This window comes from Vombatus ursinus, unplaced genomic scaffold (assembly GCF_900497805.2).
Source record: "Vombatus ursinus unplaced genomic scaffold, bare-nosed wombat genome assembly UNPS02014781.1, whole genome shotgun sequence".
Lineage (NCBI taxonomy): Eukaryota > Metazoa > Chordata > Mammalia > Diprotodontia > Vombatidae > Vombatus > Vombatus ursinus.
In genome coordinates this window covers 13,719,669-13,741,078 of record NW_020954559.1, presented here as the reverse complement: position 1 = coordinate 13,741,078, position 21,410 = coordinate 13,719,669, and the positions used below count along the sequence as shown (strand labels likewise).

The window sequence follows — 21,410 nt, the reverse complement described above, 5'->3', positions numbered from 1 at the left end:
GTGTAATATTATCAACCAAATTTATTTCAGAATAACCATTTATTATTTCCAAAAACCTAACCCTCTCTCAATGGATGCCACCATTAATGCTGTTCTAAAGAATGTGACAAAGGTTCAAAATAATTCCAAAAAAGGTACTCCAAAAATTTCCTGAGCAATGAGGATAGGATTGGAATAAAATCTCAGCCTCATAAGGTGACTACTATGAAAGAACAATGCCCATTCAAACACAAAAGCTCTGGTACATTTGTCAAAAATAATCACATTACATTTACATCCCTTTTTTTGAGACCATCTTCATAGACATAGGGAACTCCCAGTGAGGAAATTCTTTCTACAAATTCAGGTCAGCCTCTGCTCTCTAACAGTGAAAAGAATTATCAAGTGCAATGGGAAGTTAAGTGACTTGTCCAAGGTCATACAATCAGTACTTGTCTGAACTTCCTGACATCAAAGCTGCCTCTCACTCACTATGCCATGTCAGAAATAAGTGTACAGTGCATATATATTTAAATACAGAATATACACACACACACACCAATATAACTACTAGCCCCAAAAGTCCTTTTAAAACAATGTAGGAACTGTAACTGAAAACCAAAGGAAAACCACAACTTGTTAATGCTCTCCTTGAACAGAAGTTGTAAATAAATTGGACTTTGATCTCAGCTTTCCTAAGCTGAGAAGTGTCAAGTCAGCATGTGGCTACCAAAAGACAAAAAACCCACCTGCTCTGGGAAACCCTATACTTGGAAAATACTCCTCAGATTTAGTATTGAATCACCACGCTTGTGTAAGTGTATAGTATATTACCTGCAGGTAACACCATCATCCTTCACAAATCTTGCCTACTGGAAATATGAAACATCAAAAGCCAGTTTTGTATGCATAAACATCAGTTTCCAATTAATTCTAGTTAACATTATGTTTTAATTGTTGGCATGTTACATTAATTTCTGCCTTTTTTCCTTTCCTTAAGGAAAAAGAAGGATTTTTGAAATGTTCATTTCTGGAGAAAATTTTAAGCACATTAAAATCAAGTGGGTCTCCCCTCAACCAAATCTTTTCTTTCCTGATAGACACAATTTAACTATAGGACATTTGCTTAATGTTTATATGGTTCTCAGAAAAAAAAAAATTTTTTCCCAAAGGCCAAGTGCAGATGGTGTGGAAACAGATAACATTGTATTATATAACTATTAGCTATGTTACGGGAAGCATAGAATTGATTTTTTATAGATTCGATTTTTGTTTTCGTTTGCTTTTTTGGACACAATTGGGGTTAAGTGACTTGCCTAGGGTCACATAGCTAGTGTCTGTGACCAGATTTCAACTCAGGTCCTCCTGACTCCAGGGAAAATATTCTATCCACTGTGCCACTTAGCTGCCCTATAGATTCACTTTTAACTTAAACCCAGATGAACTGGGTTTATTCTTGGCATTCAATCAGAACAGGCATTGTTTTTCTTAAGATGAGGGGGAGAAACCTGTTACCCATCTTCCAAATAAATAGGTCAAATTGACAGATTCCCTCCTCCATTCAGGGAATTGGCAGTAACCCAAGAACCCATCTTGTTGTCCAAGGATGTGATCTTCTGCCTGCCACCTGCTCTAGGCAGGAGCCAGCAGCCCTTCTAACCCACCCTTCCTTTTCTTTTAGTTTTATCTTTCCCTTTGGCCAATCCTTCCCTGATTTTCTTTTTTTTTTGCCTCCATTAGGTAATATGGTGAGTTTTTCAGATTAGACCCTGTTTATATTCAAATGCTTGCCAGAAGGGCTGATATCCAGAAAAGGGATAAAATGTTTTCCAAGAAGACTTGTTTCAGTACAGAACAATTCACACTTTTGTGGTGGTTTCAGTCTAATGACAGACCCTAAAAACTCAGTGAATCTTAGGACATATTAAGTGAATTCCCCTCTTTCAGTCTCTGCACTTAATACACTCCAACTAGCATTTATGAAGAACCTACTATGTGTTCTAGGCAATAGGTTTGTCAGCCTCAAGTACAGCTCAGGTGACCACAAGGGAAAGAAATCCCTTTTGGCATTGCATTGTTTCATTTCTTCCACTGAGTAAAACAGATGACTCAGTCTAGTTTATTCCTTTGACAATTCTGTTAGACACAAGCCACGTACTAAGCACCACTTTTGCACAACAAAGAGAAAAGAAAGGGTTCATAGGAAAAAAAATTTAATTGCTTAAGCACATTTTCAACAAAACCATAAATCAGTCGTCTTCATTACTCAGCCCAGTGCCTCCTTTCTCATCTGAGCCTAGTGACCTATCATTTTACATCTCTGGAGGCAACACTGTTCAGTGTGAGGATTGGTGATGGTTTTAGTTAACATAATACCATTTGTGTTTTGACCTTGAAAGAACAGTTCTCCCTCCAGTGACTCAGAGAAAGCAAGCTCTAAAATGAATGTCTTTTCCACCTGAAAAGGAAGGACTTAGGAACTATATGCAACAATGGATATTTGAAATGTTACTTCCATTAAGTTCTTACAATTAAACTCTAAGAGTCCTTAAAAGCAACAGAGTGGACATATTGACCTTGCCCTGTGTCTTCTCTTTAGAGAAACTAAGACTCTTAGAGGAAGTGGTGACACATGACTTTAAATAAATCCTCAATTTCTCTGCATATAATGCCTAGAATCTAAGAATCTAAGAGGTCACCTAGTCTAGCTGTGTGGTAGAGTGAATAGAGCACTATTCTTCGTGAATAAGAAGACTTATCTCCCTGAGTTCAAATCTAGCCTCAGATACTTACTAGCTGTGTGACCCTGGGGAAGTCACTTGAACCCTGTTTGCTTCAGTTTTCTCATATATAAAATGAGCTGGAGGAGGAAATGGCAAACCACTCCAGTATCTTTGCCAAGAAAACCCCAACAGGGTCACAAAGAGTCAGACAAGACTGAAATAACTGAACGAGGAAAGTCTAGTCTCTACCACTCCTCAATGGGAAAAAGACACCCCCCCCAAAAAAAACACCCTTCTACAGTTCCCAAGAATACTAGATTTGGAGTCTTGAGAGTCAAAGAGCCTCTGTTTAAATCCTGGCTCTGCTGTTGAGTGACCTAGGGTAAATCACTTCTCTGGACCTCAGTTTCCTCATCTGTAAAAAGAGATTTCGCTAGCTGACCTCTGATTCTCATCCAGCTCTAAATTTGTGATTCTATGAAATCTGCTGGGTGGTCACCTAGCCAGAAAAGTTCCCAATGTAACATGATGATGGTGGTGAAATGCAAATAAGCAATCACACTTCTCCATGGAGACAGCTTATTACAAAGGGGGGGGGGGATCAAGCATGGTACAAACTGTACACAGGAAACTGGTACTGAACGCTAGAGAACTTTGAATCTTTATATGTACTTCTTAGCCCTTAATGGTGCTTCTCTTTTGGGCTCTTTGTATATACCAGATAAGCTGCTGGGGAGGGGGTATTTTTTGGAGGGGATGTCAAAATTCTGCCTCTCCCCAAAGAACTTAACATTTAGCCTTTGCTAATGAGAAAGGCAGCTAACCTGGCAGATAATGAAGAGAGACAGCGTCAAGTTCTCCAATTGGATGATGCCTTTCCCATACAGCAAACAATGTATATGGTTATATGTATATATGATATGTATATCAGCTGTTATTCATTATTTTTACTCATAAACCAATTTACTCAGAGCAATTTCCAGTAAATAAACAGCTGTTTATTGAGTCTCCACCTACAAAGGTAGGGCACTGCTATAGATATTAAATACACTTCCTCTTACAATATAAAGACAGTCTCTTTTTTTTTTGGAGTTTGGCGTAAAGGCTTCTCCTAGACTAGAAGATATGCCAGGCTAGTCTGCACTTCGCTGAGCACACTGATAGAAGTTATAATCATTATAAGCGTTTTTCAATTACTTTGTTTTCAAAACACTCTCCCATATGCTATTTCAATTCAGTGAATCAATAAATGTTCATTAAGTGCTTACTATGTGCCAGGCACTGTGCTGAACCCTGGGGTTATAAAAGAGGCAAAAGACAGTCCCTGCCCTCAAGGAACTTACAATCTAACGGGAGAGACAACAAACAAATACATATATACAAAAAAGCTGTATACAGGATAAATAGGAAATAATTAAAAGAAGGAAGGCACTTAGAATCAAGAATTGGGGAAAGTTTCCCAGAGAAGATGGGATTTTGTTGTTCAGTTGTGTCCAACTCTTCATGACTGGATTTGAGGTTTTCTGGCAAAGATATTGAAGTGGTTTGCCATTTTTTTTCTCCATTCATTTTACAGATGAGGAAACTAAGGTAAACAGTGTTAAATGACTTGCCCAAGGTCACACAGCTAAAAAGTCTGAGGTTAGATTTGAAATCAGGAAGGTGAGTTTTCCTGACTCCAGGCCCAGCACTCTCCAATGATGGCATTTTAGTTGCTATTTAAAGGAAGCCAGGGAAGCTAGCAGGCAGAGATGAAGAGGGAGAACATTCCAGCAATCAGGGACAATCTGAGAAAATATCAGGAGTGTCCTCAAAACAACCTTGTAAGATAAAGAGGGCAGATGCTCTAATTTTCCTGTTCTCTATTTTACAAATGAGCAAACTGAAGCTCAGAAAGTAGCCTTGTGGGTCACCTCCTCCCCTTTCTGTCCCTACTTCATGCCTACACTGTCAGAACTGAGTTTAAGGCCCAGGTCTTTTAATTCCCTTACTGTGTCAAGTCCCTGCGTTCTCTTCTGAACAACTCCATAGATGAGCAAGAATGCTCATTAAGAATAAAAACCTCATTTTAAAAATAAATTATTTTGTTGCTCTATTATCCTGAAATGGACAGTTACTCATTCTCACCAACTTAGAGGAGTTAAAGGTATTCTTAAAATATATTCACAACAAACCCACAAACAATACCCATCCACCAAATTTCAGTAACATTAAAAAAAAAAAAAAACTTTGTGAGCAATCCCAAGATTTGTGATTTGGCAAAATAAAAATGCCAAAAATTTTGTTCAATTATCTGATCAATTGCCCTCTGTTCTTTCATTCCTTACCTTGGCCCATCAGGAAAATAGGATTCTGAATACCACTCACCTCTCATGGACTGTGGACTAGGCTATCTCGATTCCAGACTTACAGACTCGAGCAGCATTTATTTTCGTTTCCCTATTCTTCTCTGACCCAATCTTAATTCTTTACCAGGCAACTATTTTTAACTTAGGGGATGAAAAAAGATAATGGCCTTTGACCACTTTTCCAACAGCAGCTCTTTGTCTGATTCTTTTGTCCCAGGAAATTAACAGAACAACAATTTTTTAGGGGAATTGGAGAGGGGGTGGAGAAAGACTTTTGTCATGAAACAAAAAGGAAAAAATAAACTCCAAATAACAGAAACTACACTATTTATTATATACTTTTTCCATGTTGAGCAGAGTTAAGATGATTAGAATGAGAGAATCTAATACTACATCAGTCTATCACTGTAGTCTATCATTTTTAAAACCATCCCACCCTCCCTCAGAGAATCCTTCCACCATTAGCAACTTGAAATCGTATCATGACAATCATAGAAACAACACCATAATAAACTCTGCAAGATGAGGAATGGGATTGGTCCTTACCCTCTTCTACTGATTCACAGACCATCTCCAAGTTTTCCTATTACCTTACACTGTAAGTATTGTAGATTCTTTGCAGTCTTACTGCTACTCGTTGAAGACGGATTGAACAATAATTGGGAAAAAAAATCAGAGACTGGGCCTAAGACACATCAAAACCCCATTACAGGGGAGTCAATTCCAAATCTATTTATACACATCCTTGGGATGACCATTTTCTTGATATTTTGTCACCAAGAAACCACCAAAGCAGAAATTTTCAAGTGGTGATTTAAAGTGAAGTTGTTTCATGTGTGTGTGTTTTTCATTTTCTTTTGGGGAGAGAGGGGCATGAAGGAATGGTAGCCTGAACATACCACTTTCCATATGGTATGCAAACATATGCCATCTCCAGTCAGCACCTTTCTCCTCAAAAAATAAGACTTCTACATCTATGATCTCATTAACTTAAACAACTCTAAGAGGAGAGAATAGAATAGTATTTATAAAAACCAAGAAACTGAATCACAATGAGTGAAGAGGTAGATTGTCCAAGGATTCAGTCAATGACAGAACTAGAGTCAATACTTGATCCCCTTAAATTCCAGTCTCATGTCCTGCCCATATTTCATGCCCCTATTCAATAGTCTTCACTGTTTCAATTCTGTTGCTGGCATCAGATTGGCCTAGTCAGTCCATTTTGAGAGTGCACATGTACCCACATCAGCCTGTCCTTGGCTCCTTTAACCAGTATCTCTGCTCAAGTCAAGCTAATGGGCTGCTGGCCTTTCATCTAATTCTTCCACTCTAGATTCATTCAGTCTTCCATACTGCCCCTCACACTCTGCCACTCTCTAACCTCCTGCACATTAAGCCATTCAAAGCATCGATTTGCCTAATTCACCCACATGGTCAATATTAGTGTTTTTTCCCCCCATTCATTCACTAGGTTTAATAATCCCAAGGTTATGTCACATTCAAAGGATTGGGTGTCACCACTCACGTACCAACTCCTTCCTTGTCAGGATGAAGACTGTCAATAGAAGCCTCAAATCTTTATGAAGTCCACCCAGACTCCAAACAAAAAACTAGAAATTATACCGTTACGACTATTTAAGTAGAAGTGGAAAGGATATTGAACCTGGAGTCTGAAGCAAGTCTGCACTTAATATATGTGCAATCTTTAGAATATGACAACCTTTCTGTGCCTCGGTTTCCTCATTTGCAAAATGAAGAGGTTGGATTTCCAGTATGACCCTATGAAACAGGTAGAGTTTCCTGCAGACTGTTCTCCCAGCCTATCACATAGGAGCTGAAAAGAGAAGAAGGCTTTGAGACCTTTAGAACGCCCTTTGACAGAAGGGTGTAATATAATAAGTGGTACCTCCATGGTGGGAAGAATTAATGCCATAAAGTCTACGTTAAAGCTAGGAAATAGTTTATTTCCCCTTGTAAATATAAACCCAGTGAATGTAATTGTAAAACATGTGACCAATGCCAAGCTTTCTCCAGCTCTGAATAAAATTGTATACTCTTAAAAACATGTATCACAGTGCTTAATTCCTCATGGCTACATTACAGATTCTTTCCTTGGGGTATAGGAAAGAATATTCAATCCATGCCTCCTTGCAGACTTACAAGGCTGCTGTATCTGGAAAGGATCTCAGAATCACAGACCAAAGATTGTTAACAGCAAAAAGCCAACAACTCTTCACATTTGAAATTAGAATAATAAAAGAATCCTTCATTTATCTGTAAGAAAACTAGCAAGAAATGTCTTATGTGTAGGTCAGATACAAATGAACATTTTTTTATCAGCCTGCAGTATAAACAATCATTTACAAAAATAACATTGACTGTTTTTCCCCCACTTAAGTTTTCTTAATCTCCTTGATGTCAAAGAAAATATCAATTAAACATTGAATTTCCCCTTTTTATTTATGCTTTCAAAATTCAGTGTCCAGAAGTTCACTCACATTGATTATGAAAGATACCAAGTGGACAACACCAAAGACACAGTCTATCGAAGGTCTGATTCTATTCATAGAAGGATCCTCATGATTTCCTCAGTGATCATTCTTAGCCATGAAATAGTTGGAAGAAAATCTCTCCTTAAAAGGGGTCATTATTCAGCTTCTCTTTGCTGACATCAAGGTAGACCATGCTTTCTACAACTAATGTTTTGCCAAAAAATAGTAAATAGATAATGTTTTCTAGATAGATAGATTTTATTTTATCTAGATAGATAGATAGATAGATATGTATTTTTAAATGCACAAACTAAGTATCCTTTTTAAAGCAGGGATGTCCAAATTTTCATTAGTGCAATAAATAATCAGAAAGCCATGTATGTGCATATTTGCATAAATTATATAATTAATCCATTCAGCCTCAGTTGAAATCACTAATTTCACAGATCTACAACTGCAAAGGATTTCAGAGGCAATCTAGTCCAACTCTTTCACTTTGTAGGTAAGGAAATTGAGGCCCAAAGATACTCAAGGTCACAAGGGTAATCAGTATCAGAGGCGGAACTTGAACCCAGGTCTTCTCATTCTAGAGCCAGTGCTCTTTCCACTGTACTGAAGTATCTGCTGGTATGACAACAGGTAGCACTTATTTATATGGAGGTTATAGTGGACCAAGGTTAGACACAGGTGGTTCATGGGTGCTGGCAAATTAAAAATGCATTTTTTTTTGGAAAATTTTAAGCAGCCATACTCTGGGATCAGATAGGAATCATTAGACTCTGAGCTCCTTAATTGACTGTTTTTTGCCTTCCTTTGTATCTGCAGCCTTTAGCACGGAACCTGACACATAGCAGGCACTTATAGATGCTAGTAGGCTGATTGACTGTCATATAACCTGTGGGTTATCTGGGATTTAAATCCTAGAAGGAATCCTTTCATAAAGCAAAGTATCCTTTTATTCTAGAAGGAATAACCATCACACCATAACTTATAGTTTTTAAAATAAATCTGCACATTAATATATAATTTTTGAAAAGTAAGTTAGACCTCTAAGTCATTTATAGGAAAGTTTATGCTTCCAGAAGTAGGCGGCTATCTTCTGATGCCTGAGACTACTAGTGAAGTCCATAGATAGCTACAAGAAGGGGGTTATGTATTTTCAGGTACTAATGACACGAGCTAAAGGTAACTTGGGAATTTAGGATGACTAATTCCAAATTTTAAGCTAGTCAAATTTACCAGTGACTTCCAGAAGAATCTTCAACCAATGAAAGCAGTATCTCAGAATGTTTATCATCCTTTCTGCACACATCAAGCCGCTCATTTAGAAAGTGACACCACACCTACATCTGGAACCTGGGCGATGAAAGAGCACCCTCTAACTATAAGAAGACCCTCACGCACAGGTTTGACAACTCTCACATAAACAATTGTACAAAAAGACTTACCTTCAGCACCTGAAAGCAAGCATGAACACCATTCAGAATAAAAATAATAGCTTTTCATCTCTGCAACTGAAATTCTTATAGGATTCCTTTCTTCCATGATTCAAGATCACAAGAGGAAAAAATTACCCCAGAATCACCCTGGCCTATCATGGATTACCTATTAGCTCTTTTATGGCTGAACTTTGCTCCCTAAATTTGCATATGAGACCAGCTGACTTTTTTCACTCTCTTTTCCTCCAATACCAAAAACCATACGCTAAAAAGTAATTAATCTTTCTTTCAAAGGATAACATCCTCTGCACTCCACCCTGAATATTTACACATGATATTCCAAATATACTTAACATCTAGCCCATTGTGAAAAGCTTGGCTTGAACCTTAATTCAGACTAATTTCTTTCCAATCTAGGGTTTTATTGGTGTGTGCAGTTTGGCACACCCCATGAATTATATTAGGTGTGACTCAGAGGCCCCACCTTGTTTAAAAACCCAATGGATAGAGAGGGAAAACTTTCACTTTTCACATCACCTTCAGGAAAGAACCATTTTTATTTCAAAGTGAAGTCAAAGAAAGAAAAGACAGGAATATATATGCCTCTTGGGTGGGCTACTTGTTTTCCTTCTACTTTCAATGGTTAAAACAGAGAATAAAAGCCTGACAGAACAAGAGCCTAATAGATACTGCGTAGGAAGGAGGGTGAGTGAATTTGTTTGGTGGAACTTTGAATAGACCAGAGCTGACAAGATCCCAGAGCATACCATCACTGAGATGCGCAAGTAAGTTTTACTTCCAGGTTTTAAGTTCCAACTCTGAGTTCTACCTGATTTGCTACTGTGTGAAGAAAATCATCCACTAAATGTCCTTTTAGCTGTGTGATCTGGATTGCATGGGGAATCAAGTATACTACTAGAACTGAATGGGTAAGACAGAAGACTTGGAAGGATTTTGCTCATCTCTTGTGTTCAAGGGCCAAGGAAATAGAGGACGGGCTAGAAATCTGAAACATGTATAAATAACTGAATGTAAGCTCTGAAAATTTGCTGACCAAACTTTACCACATACTATCTCCCAAATGAGAATATGCATTTTGGCTACAGGGCAATTAAGAGGGGCAGTAGTACTGGCCTGGAGTCAGTAAGACCCAAGTTCAAATCCAGCCTCAGATAGCTGTGTGACTTTTGGCAAGTCACTTAACTCTGCCTCAGTTTCCTTATCCATAAAATGAGCTGGAGAAAGAAATAGTAAACCATTCCAGTACCTTTGCCAAGAAAACCCAAATGTGGTCACAAAGAGTTGGACATGACGAATGATTGAACAATAACAATTTTGACTACCAGGAGATTTGGAAAGTTTGGAGTCGGGACCAGGACCATTAACATAAATGCCCAGAAAGAAATGTTCACATTATCTGTCCAAAACACTGAAGAGAGACTTCATGTTTCATATCAACTGGACCAGTAATGAGCAAGAAACATATCAATAGGGGCACAGTTACATGGTACAGTGGATAGAGCACTGGACCTGAGTTCAAATCTGGCCTTAGACACTTATTAGCTGTGTGATGCTGGGCAAGTGACTTAACCCTGATTGTGAAAGAAAGAAAGAAAGGAAGGAAGGAAGAAAGAAAGGAAGGAAGGAAACATTTCAATATATACAACCAGTCGCAAAACCAGGAATAACCTTGCAAATGAAGTGCCAAAGCCAGGCATGGTGGTGAATTATGGTGCATGTCTGTAATACCTAATACTGGTGATGCTAAGGCTAGTGGACCACTTGAGTTAGAGAGTTCTGAGCTGTAAAGCACTTAGTTGATCCATCTTCTCTGCCCGATTTATCAAATACACATCAATACAGTCAGCAACACTCCTGCCTGAGCTGGATGAAAATGTAATTGGAAAATACTTATAAAAATACAATAGATCATATATAATGTTGATGTAGTTTTCAACATGCATGTAGTTTAGTGGCCCCACTTCTATTTGAGTTTGACATCACTGGTCTACCCTAAGTCTTGCACCAATATAAAGTGAGCCCGAGAGTGAGAGGCCACCAGGTTACCTAAGCAACAAACCAGCCCAACTCAGAAAAAAGACCATGTCAAAATTCCTATGCTGATTAGTAAGTGGGAGTGTTAAATACACTTCTAAGTTGGACAAAATAGGGAGATCCAATCTAACAAAAAATGTAAAAATGACTTATCTAAATGGAGAGCTGGTGATATTTCAGAAGTCTCCAAAGATAAAAAGTATATTCTTGTTTTCCTGCCACTTTGATGATGTACTCATTTTTATCAATGCGGGTACTTATTTACCAATGCAGAGTGTAAACACTCAGATATTCAGCCTGAGGGATCAATAGATTAACAACCATTTATTAAGTGTTAAGCCCTTACTATATGCCAGACTGTGTCAGTACAAAGGATACAAATTATAAACTGCCTCTCCCCTCGAGGAATTTCCATTCTAATAGAAAATGGGCAATACAAGATACATTGAGTAGATGGGAAGTAAAGATGAATGCTCTACCAGCTGAGGAGACAGGGGCACCCTGTAGAAGGTGGCATTTGAGTTAAATATTGAAGGAAGTCATGAATTCTAATAGGCTGGGGGGAAAAGAGAGCATTTCAAATCTGGAAGGCAGACAGGCAAAGGCATGGGGATGAGGGATGGAGTACTATGTATAAAGAATCCCAAGCAGACCAATATGGGTGGATTGCAGAGTGCATAGAGGAAAATGATGTTTGAGAAGACAAAATACAGCAATGGAACAGGATCATTTTTGCAGATGTATGGAGGATGGATTTGAGTGGGGACAGATTTTAGGCATGAATTCCAATAAAAATTCTATTACAACAGCCTCAGAAGGGCCTAAAATGTGGTTATAGCTGTTGAAGTAAAGGACATATACAAAAAATTTTATGGAGGTAGAAATGAAAAGATTTGACAATTGATTAGATATACTGAGTGAGTGAGATTAAGGAATTGAGGATGATACCAAAGCTGGTAAATGAGAAGATGTTGCTAACCCCAACTGTAATAGGGAAGATTTTTTAAAAATGCATCAATAAAAGCTAACTTAAAAATAGTAATAGGGAAGAGGGAGGAGTTGGGGGTAGGGTGGGGCAAAGATAATAAGCTCTGCTTTGGACACGTCAAGTCTGAGATCCAGATTGAAATGTCCAGATGGAAATATCCAATAGGGAAATGGTGATATTGGACTGTGAGACTAGGGCTAGATATATAGATTTTGGAATCATCAGTACAGATAATTGAATTTATAGCTGTTAAAAGATATTGTGGTGATGTCATGGATAAGAATGCTGCCCATGGAGTCAGGAAGACCTGGGTTTGAATCTCGTCTCAGACACTGACTATGCGACACTGGGCGAGTCACTTAACTTCTCTCGGCCTCAAATTCCTCACCTATAAAATGGAGATATTAATAGCACCTACTTCATAGGGTTGTTGTGAGAAATAAAAAAGATAATATATTAAAAATATCCTGTAAATATAAATGCTAAATAATTATCGTCATCATCCAAGTCTTTCCATAAATTCTACAGAGAAGAATGGGAGGCATCTCCAGTCCTTATCTATATCTTGCCACTAGACCCAGATGGCTCCGGAGGAGAGAGTGAGGCTGGTAATTTTGCATAGCCCTGCCTTACTGAAATCCAATTTATTTGCATGTCATGGCATCACCTTTCTGATACCATCAGTCCTCTTCAAGAATGAAGGACAAATAACATAGAAGAGCCATTCACTATACTAAAAGCTTTCCTCTTTTATTTTTTCAGTATCTTGGGATAACCAATGTACAATCTGGGTACCTGCCTATCATCTCTCATGCTAAGTAACTATAGATGCTCCCCTTCCAGCCTTCCAGTCCTTAATATACGTCCTGAACTTGTTTTGTCACATTTTTCCCACTTAAATCAATGTTGGTAATATGGCTCAGTCCACTGTAGCTTTTCCCATTGTCCTTGGGAATCCTTGTCATTTTGAGTTCTCAGAGGTAATAGTATTCCATGATGTTTAGTCACAGAGCAATCACCAGGAGAGCAATGATGTTAAAGAGATGGGCTCCATGGTGGGCTTGGGAGGGAGCAGCAAGAGATCACTGAAAGTTGCATGAAGTTTCTCAAATGCCCTCCAGATGGAGCACTTTCTCCTAGTCAATTATGGGCCTAGTTCTTCTATGTTCAAGATATCTGCATCTGGATGTATATACATACATAGACTAACTCATACATAGACCTAATATATGTGCATATATATATCCTATATGTATAGATGTGTATATACACACACACATAATCCATGTTCTAACTCAACTAGCTATTTTGCTAAAAATCATTGTCTGCAAAATGTGTGAGAGAGAGAGTGAGAGTTTGAGGGAGAGAGAGTGTGTCTGTGTGTGTGAGAGAGAGAGAGCGAGAGTGAGAGAGAAAGAGTGTGTGTGTGAGAGAGTGAGAGTTTGAGTGAGAGAGAGAGAGTGTGTGTGTGTGTGTGTGTGTGAGAGAGAGAGAGAGAGAGAGAGAGAGAGAGAGAGAGAGATTGATTCTATATGTGATTGTTTCACTGTGGTCACCAATGAAAACAGCTTGCTACTAAAATGCCACCAGATCCCTTTCATTTCATGTACATCTTCTCAATTTCATCTACATATGTTCCTCCTCCTCTGTAAGAATTAGCTTACACTCTAAATTAGCATTGTCCTTGGCTGTCATGTACTTCCACTTGGAAATCTGATTGAATTAAACAAGAATTTATTAAGCGTGCTACATACCATGGGAGACCCTGGGTGGGGTGGGGGTGGGGGTGGGGGGGTTGTACAAGGACAAAAATGAAGCAGTCTCTGTAATCTAGGAATTTACATTTCACTGGCAAGATTAAATGCTTCTGATGGCTGAGGTGTTTTTTGGGCTTCATTTTGGTCTCAAGAGGTCTTGGTTAAACTTCTCTAAGAAATAGAGACAGAATTCATCATTTTTGTTTTTAATGCTGCTATAATCTCATATACAGTCTTTTTATCTCTATCCCATCTTTGATGCTTACTACTTATGTGACCTTAAACAAGTCACTTAACCTTCTTAGACCTCAGTTTTCTCATCTGCAAAATTGGGAGGTTATACTAGGTAGTCTGAGGTCTCTTCCAGATGTGTATCTCTGATCTTCACTTATAATTTGGCTTTTATTTTGATAATCACTTTAAGCCAGAGGTTCTTAACCTAGAGTCGATGGATAGATTTGGGGCAGGTGGGGTGGTGTCGGTGAACTTTGATAGACAGCATTTACATCTTTATTTTCATTAATCTCTGGCTATCATTTGACATTTCCTTTAATTCTGAACATAGGCAACAAATTGTTATGAGGGTGTCCATAGGCTTTACAAGACAACTAAAGGAGTCCATGACACAAATGATGTTAAGAACCCCTGCTAGAAACAACCAATCCAATTGCACACATGCAACTGATTTTGAAATGAATGCTACATCAGTATTTTATCTTAAGATGTCATATTTTCATGATGCTATTCAGAATGGCCCACATTCCATAACTTCTGTTTCTCTTTTCAAAGGAAGCATTCATGATTTATCCATCTGACATTTTAGAGCAGTTGCACGAATTTCATTTCTTAATCCCAAAGCATGTTCCAATAAAGTTTGCAATGCTCTCTCCCAGTGTCTGTTTTTGTAATGAAGTCACTCAATATCAACAAAGACAATAATTTCGTTTAGAGGACTTTGTTAAGTTTTTCATGAGATCCTTCTCTGATGTCATCCTCTCAAATAGACATTGGTGCAAAACCATGTTCGCCATTTTGGTGTCCTGTTTGCAAGGTGAGATGATCGCTAAAAAAAAAATCATAGCAACCAAGTCTTAATTTCTTGCTGCTCTCATTTGCCTCTGCTCAGCATGGTCTTTGGGGGATTTTTTTTTTGTTTTGTTTTGGAGGCAATTGGGGTTAAGTGACTTGCCCAGGCTTATACAGCTAGTAAGTGTCCGAGGCTGAATTAGAACTTAGGTCCTCCTAACTCCAGGACTGGTACTCTATCCACTGTGCCACCCAGCTTGCCCCTGAGCATGTTCTTAAAACTCATTTCCTCTAGGAAAATATTCAGTGGTCATCCTAGTGGCCAACTCTATGGCATTCTGTTGCAATCCTCCCGCAGAGACGTGAAGAAAATGACATTTATTCCATCTGTCTTGATTCCAAAAAAAGAAAAGGACCAGGAAAATCATCTGTAGGGAAAGGGGACTAGAGTTCCTAAAAAAATTTTGGCAAGCAGTCTGAAGGTATTTAGGGACTGTAGTTAATTCCTGGGTAAATGAAATAGATAGCAATGAGAAGCTAAACTAGTAATTCACATCTAGGGAGAGATCTTTGCACAGCACCAAACAACTCCTCTGACAACAATGACCACAGAAACAGACCATAAAGAAGAATACACCATGCCGGTTTCCAAAGGGTAATATTACTAGAAGAAAATGAGATCATAAATGCAAAAGCTCTCTGAAAAGCAAGTAATGCTATGTGTCATAAGCTATAATGTAATGAAGTACCATTTTAATTTATCCATCCCTGGGTTCACAATGATCCTGAAACTGTCACAGTTTCAGGGATCCCAACCAATTAGCCACTTGGATTTATTTTCTAGCGGCCTTAAAATTTACTCTTGGGGTTGAGTATATTGATAACCACAGACACCACCTAAGTAGTAGAAAGGTCATTTCATGCCCCTACACATTTAATTTTCAATTAATTATTTAAGGCAACCAACCTGAAAACCTGACTCTTGGGTCTAATATTTAAATTCTTGCCATAAATTGCAATAAATCTTTCATTTTATATTTATAGTTAGGATTGAATGTGACTGTCACATCTGTGTACATTATGCAAATGTGTTTGAATATTTTTTCATATGCAACTACAAATGTCTGTACGCACACACACACACAGACAGTAATCAGAGTAAAAAATAATTAGATATTTCAAGTGTTGGGAAGATTATGATCAGATGGAAGAGGAAGAAGGTCCTAAATAATCCTAAAATATTTAGGTTAGGCTGGTCTAAAGTAGCATCTTGATGAAAGCTAGTGGCAAATACATCCCTATTCCCAACATCATTCTGTTCAAATACACTGAGGGGGATTCCTTATCAAGTCATGGGTAAGGAATTCCAGTGTACCAAAATCATGCCTTCCTTATCACTTGCCAATATGGTATTTACCTCCTCTCAAGGAGCAACTTTTAACCGGCTGGTTTAAGTTACAGGATAAGTACCATGGAGAAAATCTTTTTTGCTCCGAAGACAAGTACAAACTCACAACATTTAGCTAAAGCAGCAAAGATAAAAACAAATCCAGAGCAAAGAGCCAAATTAAGTGCATGGTATCATTTCATCTGGCTTTAGGGAGGGTACATTACCTTTTCTAGACATGAGCCCTTCCATGAACTTTGTGGCTCTGATTTAATCTTTATCCATGACTGGGGGAATAATTGATACTGTATCTAATGAAGGGGGATGCTCTGGGAATGAGAATTCCCTCACAATTCTGCTTCCAAGTTTTGATTCAGGTCACACTCCTGAGGATGAAAATGCGGACTCTCCTTTAGGAAGATCTAGCTGATTTATACTGCCTCTAAAGGTTACAACAGGCATAGCAGTTAGGAGTCCTCCCTCTGTGACCTTTGGCAAAATCAGCTAACTTTTCAATGGATCTAATTTGCTCATCTATAAAATAAGATTCACTCCTTGAAGGAGTAACAAATAAAAATAGTACCTAGAGCAATAATTAAGGATCAGGCAAAATATTATCCTTTCTGAATTTAACAGTTCCATTAAATTCATCATTTAGAGCAATCTAAGCAACCAAATTACTTAAAAAATTCTCTAAAGAAATTTAAATTCTATGAATAGAATTGTTAAATTTTCAGAGGACCACCTCTTCTAAGTCTTCTGATTGAAAACTGATTTATACAATGAAGACTGAAAAGAAAATTTACATATATTTACATATATATACTAGTTCTACTTTGCTTCCTACATTCCCCCATGAATAAAATATAATTTTTAAATGAAATCAACATTGACCCATATTATGCTGTGCTATAATGTATGTATGTGGCATGTTAATAGCACTCAATAGACCAGGGTCAGACTGACTTACTGGGAGATGTACGACAATACAAATAACATATCTTTAATCAAATCAAAATAAATCAAAGGTCATTCCTCTCTCTCTCTCTCTCTCTGTATGTGTATGTGTGTATAAACTTGCCTATTGATCAGAGGAATTTAGCTTAATTTGTGGAGAGTCACATTTCAATCACAGCAACACACAGAAATTTATAGTTGCAAGTATCAGAGAAACTAGGGCAACACTATTTCACCAGTACCTTCAAAAGAAACATGGGAAACCTGAAGTCAGGTTTGGGATAATCCAGAAATCTTAGACTGATACTAAGTCTTAAAGAAACAACTTAAATAAAAGCACCATCATTTCTCCTTCCTTTTTTTCAATTTAGCACATGGCAGACATTTATTACTAACCAGTTCTTGAAATATCTCTGATGTGAAGAGGTTCCCTCTTTCTTATCTATTTATTCTAAAAGTTCATTATCTGACCCTGAGAGTACCATGAATAGCAACCACACACACACACACACACACACACACACACACACACATTCACAGTGTCAGCTCACCAGAACATGTATGCCTTGAATTGTTTCTCCAGTTTCTCTTTTGAAAAGGGCGCAGGATTGCTGATGAAAAGCCATGAAGAGCCTGACTCACTCTCCTTAGGATTCGGTATTGATGACCCTCTTGGCCTTCTCTTGATGATCCGTGCTGAGACATGAGTGTTTTGTTGTTGTTTTTTTTTGTCTTTTCCACAGAGACACTCAATGGGAAAGATTCTTCAAGGACTGGACTCATGAAATAGCCAAACAAAAGTTTCCAGTGCTGGTGGCAACAGAGCTTCCTCCCTTTTCAACAATCCCAGTTATTATGGTATTTAAATGCAAAAAAAAGGGGGGGGAGGAAAAATCCAGGGAGATGATTGGGTAAATGTAGCTAGCTGTGAAAACTACCTGTTTGTTTTCCCTCAAAAAGTGGTCTTCATATTTTTCTTTGCCAAACATGAGAGAGAGAGACAAATACCATGATTGTCTTCATTTGGCCAAATCATGCAAAAATAGCTTCAAAGTTATAAGGACAGTCCTTTCTATGGCGATCACACTTCACACCTAATAGTGACCTATTGATTCTTTCATCTGAACACATTCTCTGCTTTCCATTACCCGGAAGTCAAAACTTTTTCTTTCCCACTGAGCCAGATGGGATTTGGACAAACCCTACTAACAAAGTTCAAATATATCTACTGGTTTCCTAATGCCATTCAGAGCCATAATTACCTAAGCAATTTTAGACAGCAGTCTAGGAAAGAGAAGAATCCACATCAGAAGAGAATCCATTGCCAAAACTGGAACTGATGATTCCAAAATCTCTTTCATACATCAGTTAGATTTCAGTGGTATCTCTCAATTCACATCCATATCCCGGTTCTTCTCGGATGCTACTGTTCCAGAGTAAGAGCCTGAGTTTCTTGTTCTCAAGTTCACACATCAGTATTCACTCAGGCAGAAATCTAAAGCTGATATTCGTTCTCTTTGCTTCTCATTCCTGTGACTACACCATCCGATGTTCCCCTAGGGCCACCACTGTGCTGGGGCCAGGAGAACAGAAGCAAATTATTAATAGAAGAGGAAGGGCTGTTTGGAAAAAAAAGTACCTCTCTCTTTGCTGATTTGTTTTTAAATCTAGGAGGTTTCCTTCCTAAAGGAGGATTTGTTCTCAAGTGAGACTGTAGGTCTTTATGGACATGCTCTGACAGTGGAAAGCAAATACACTTTTCAAATATGGTTGGGTTTTTTTTTTTTCCTAATGAAATCTCAGGAAGTTTCAAATTCAAACAAACTACAACCAAAAGGAAGGGAGGGGAAATGGATGCTGGCTTTCTTGAAGCAAACCGGGAAATTCTACACTGTCTGTTATCCCCTGTCTGTTTTAGAGTAGAGGAGAAAGGAAACTGATAACACTGCTTTGTTTGGCAAGGAACACTTTCCACTCAGATGTGCTGAACTATGTCCCGGGTTTGCAGAGAGTTCTGCCAATACCCCCACTGTGTCCTCAGGCATGTTGGTGTTCAAAAGAGCACTGAATGTTAATGATGCACAATGCTTTCCAGCTCCCTCACAAGTCTCATAAATGAATTAAAAAACAAACCTCAAAAAAATTTGCATTTACTTACTACTCTTTTGTTTTTCTTCTAATAAAAAAAAGAACATGCATTTCATTTCAATGAGATGGGCTGATTTACAGCCAAATCTTATTAAATTTGATTCCCAATAAACAAAAGCCATCTTGATTTTCCTTTAGAATTCGGCATAAAGCCAAGAACCTACTCTATGAAATTGATCTTTTTTTTTATTTTAAGGTTTGCAAAGCACTTTATATATATTACCTTGTTTGATTATTGTAACAATCCTATGAGGTAGGTGCTATTATTATCCCCCTTTTATAGATGAGGAAAATGAGCCTGAGAGAAAAAAAGTGACTTGCCCAGGGTCACAGAGCTAAATAAATATCTGAGGTGGGATTTGAACTTGGGTCTTTCTGCCTGCATGTCCAGCAGTCTATATACACTTCAATGCCCCCAAACTGATCTCTTCTCAACTCATAAACTAGACTCATAGATGGAAGCAAAATCAGTCTTTTTATTACATAGAAGCCTAGAATTATGTTATCTATACCTCACCCCCTTCAGAAGTTTCCCCATATATCTGATACTTTGTAGTATATCTGTACTACATCAATGGAAAGACACAGAGTTCCTTGAAAACAGTGTCTGGTTTTTTGCCTTTCTTTGAATCCGTAGCATTTAGCATAGGACATTGTTGTTGTTGTCGTTTGTAATTGTTGTGTTGTTTCAGTCATGGCCAACTCTCCATGAACCATTTGGTAAAGTTCTCTTGGCAAAGATACTGGAGTAGTTTGCCATTCATTTCCTTCTCTAGCTCATTTGACAAATGAGGAAACTGAGGCAATGAGGGTTAAGTGACTTGCCCAGGGTCACATAGTTAGTAAATGTCTGAGGTCAGATATGAACTCAGGTCTTCCTGACTCCAAGGCCAGCACTCTATCCACTGCACCACCTAGCTGCCTAGCTGGCATATAATAAGTGATTAATAAATGCTGGGTGATGTAACACCATAGATTTACTTTGAAGGTCTTAGCTTCTAAATGCTGAATAATTCATATAAGTATCAAAAATCCATGTTACCCAGAACAAGTTTGTAGGTATGTGTGTGTGTGTGTGTGGGAAGAAGCAGGAAGTTAACATATATGTTATATATATAACAAACACCTCATTAAGTCCATGGTTCACATACAGCACTTTGGCCAACTGTTATCTACCTTGACAACTGGATCCTTTTGGGCGCTATTTCATATGAACCATAGTGAAGGAATTCCTTCAAAACTCCAACAAATTAAATCTATTAAAGATCTTTAAAGAAAAAAATCAGTTATTGAAATAATTTGAAGGTCCATTTCTGTATTCTAGTTTTTTTCCTGTATCAAAAAACAAATGAAAATTACTATTTCAATTAAAGCTTCCAAACACACCTTCCACTAAAGTCTGTTTGAAATTTTCATATTGGTTTCTAAGCTGCAAATAAATAAATCAATCATAACAACTTTGGTGTAAGCCACACATAATCAGGAGGAAACAGATGGTGAGTGTGATGTAGTCCTTTCAGAACCTAAGCCATCTTCAAATTATCCGGAAAAATAAACCCCTCTAACACTGTTTATCTTGTAAAGCTTCATTTGGAAATGCAGCTATGAAAATATATACTGAAATGTACCACACACGAAATCAGCCATCAAGCAGTTAAATTAGCATCTCCTGTGACATCAATAATCTTAGGTCACCAATTGGGAGCTCCCTTGAGGCTGGCACCTGACTTTGCTCTCATCACCAAGTAAACTGAACACACTGAGATGGGAAATGCAATTCCCTAAAATAGCAGAATCACATCTCAACCCCAAGAATCTCCCTCCTTCCACACATGCGCAGGTACACTTGTTATCACCCACCCAAGCTTATTCTACATTTAAAATATTGAGTACATGTTGCAATAAATGGACCGGATAGTTCAGACTAATGAAAGCATAAGAACTCAAGTTTTTAAGATGCTTCTTTTTCAGGTAGTATACTCTGCTTTCTTTTGGCATTACATGAGAATAAACTCTTTTTGGTGTTGTCTTTTTTTTTTCTTTTTCTTTTTCTTTTTAGGCAACTGGGGTCAAATGACTTGCCCAGGGTCACACAGCTAGTAAGGGTCAAG

The 21,410-nt window shown here is 38.0% G+C and overlaps 1 protein-coding gene across 7 annotated transcripts in view; it reads right to left on the bottom strand.

Moving 5' to 3' along the window:
• The window catches only part of LOC114046234 (guanine nucleotide exchange factor DBS-like), a 366,695-nt gene that overhangs the window by 198,339 nt on the left and 146,946 nt on the right, over nucleotides 1-21,410 (bottom strand). For 4 of the 7 annotated variants that reach the window (XM_027866477.1, XM_027866479.1, XM_027866478.1 and 1 more), the window contains exon 1: nucleotides 17,703-18,795. The exons of 2 other annotated variants lie outside the window; for them this stretch is intronic. In XM_027866477.1, the coding sequence (XP_027722278.1) occupies nucleotides 17,703-17,934 (232 nt within the window). In that variant the 5' untranslated portion in view covers nucleotides 17,935-18,795. Of the gene's footprint in view, nucleotides 1-17,702; nucleotides 18,796-21,410 lie in introns of those variants that run through there. One more of the 7 variants, XM_027866480.1, reaches the window with a different exon arrangement.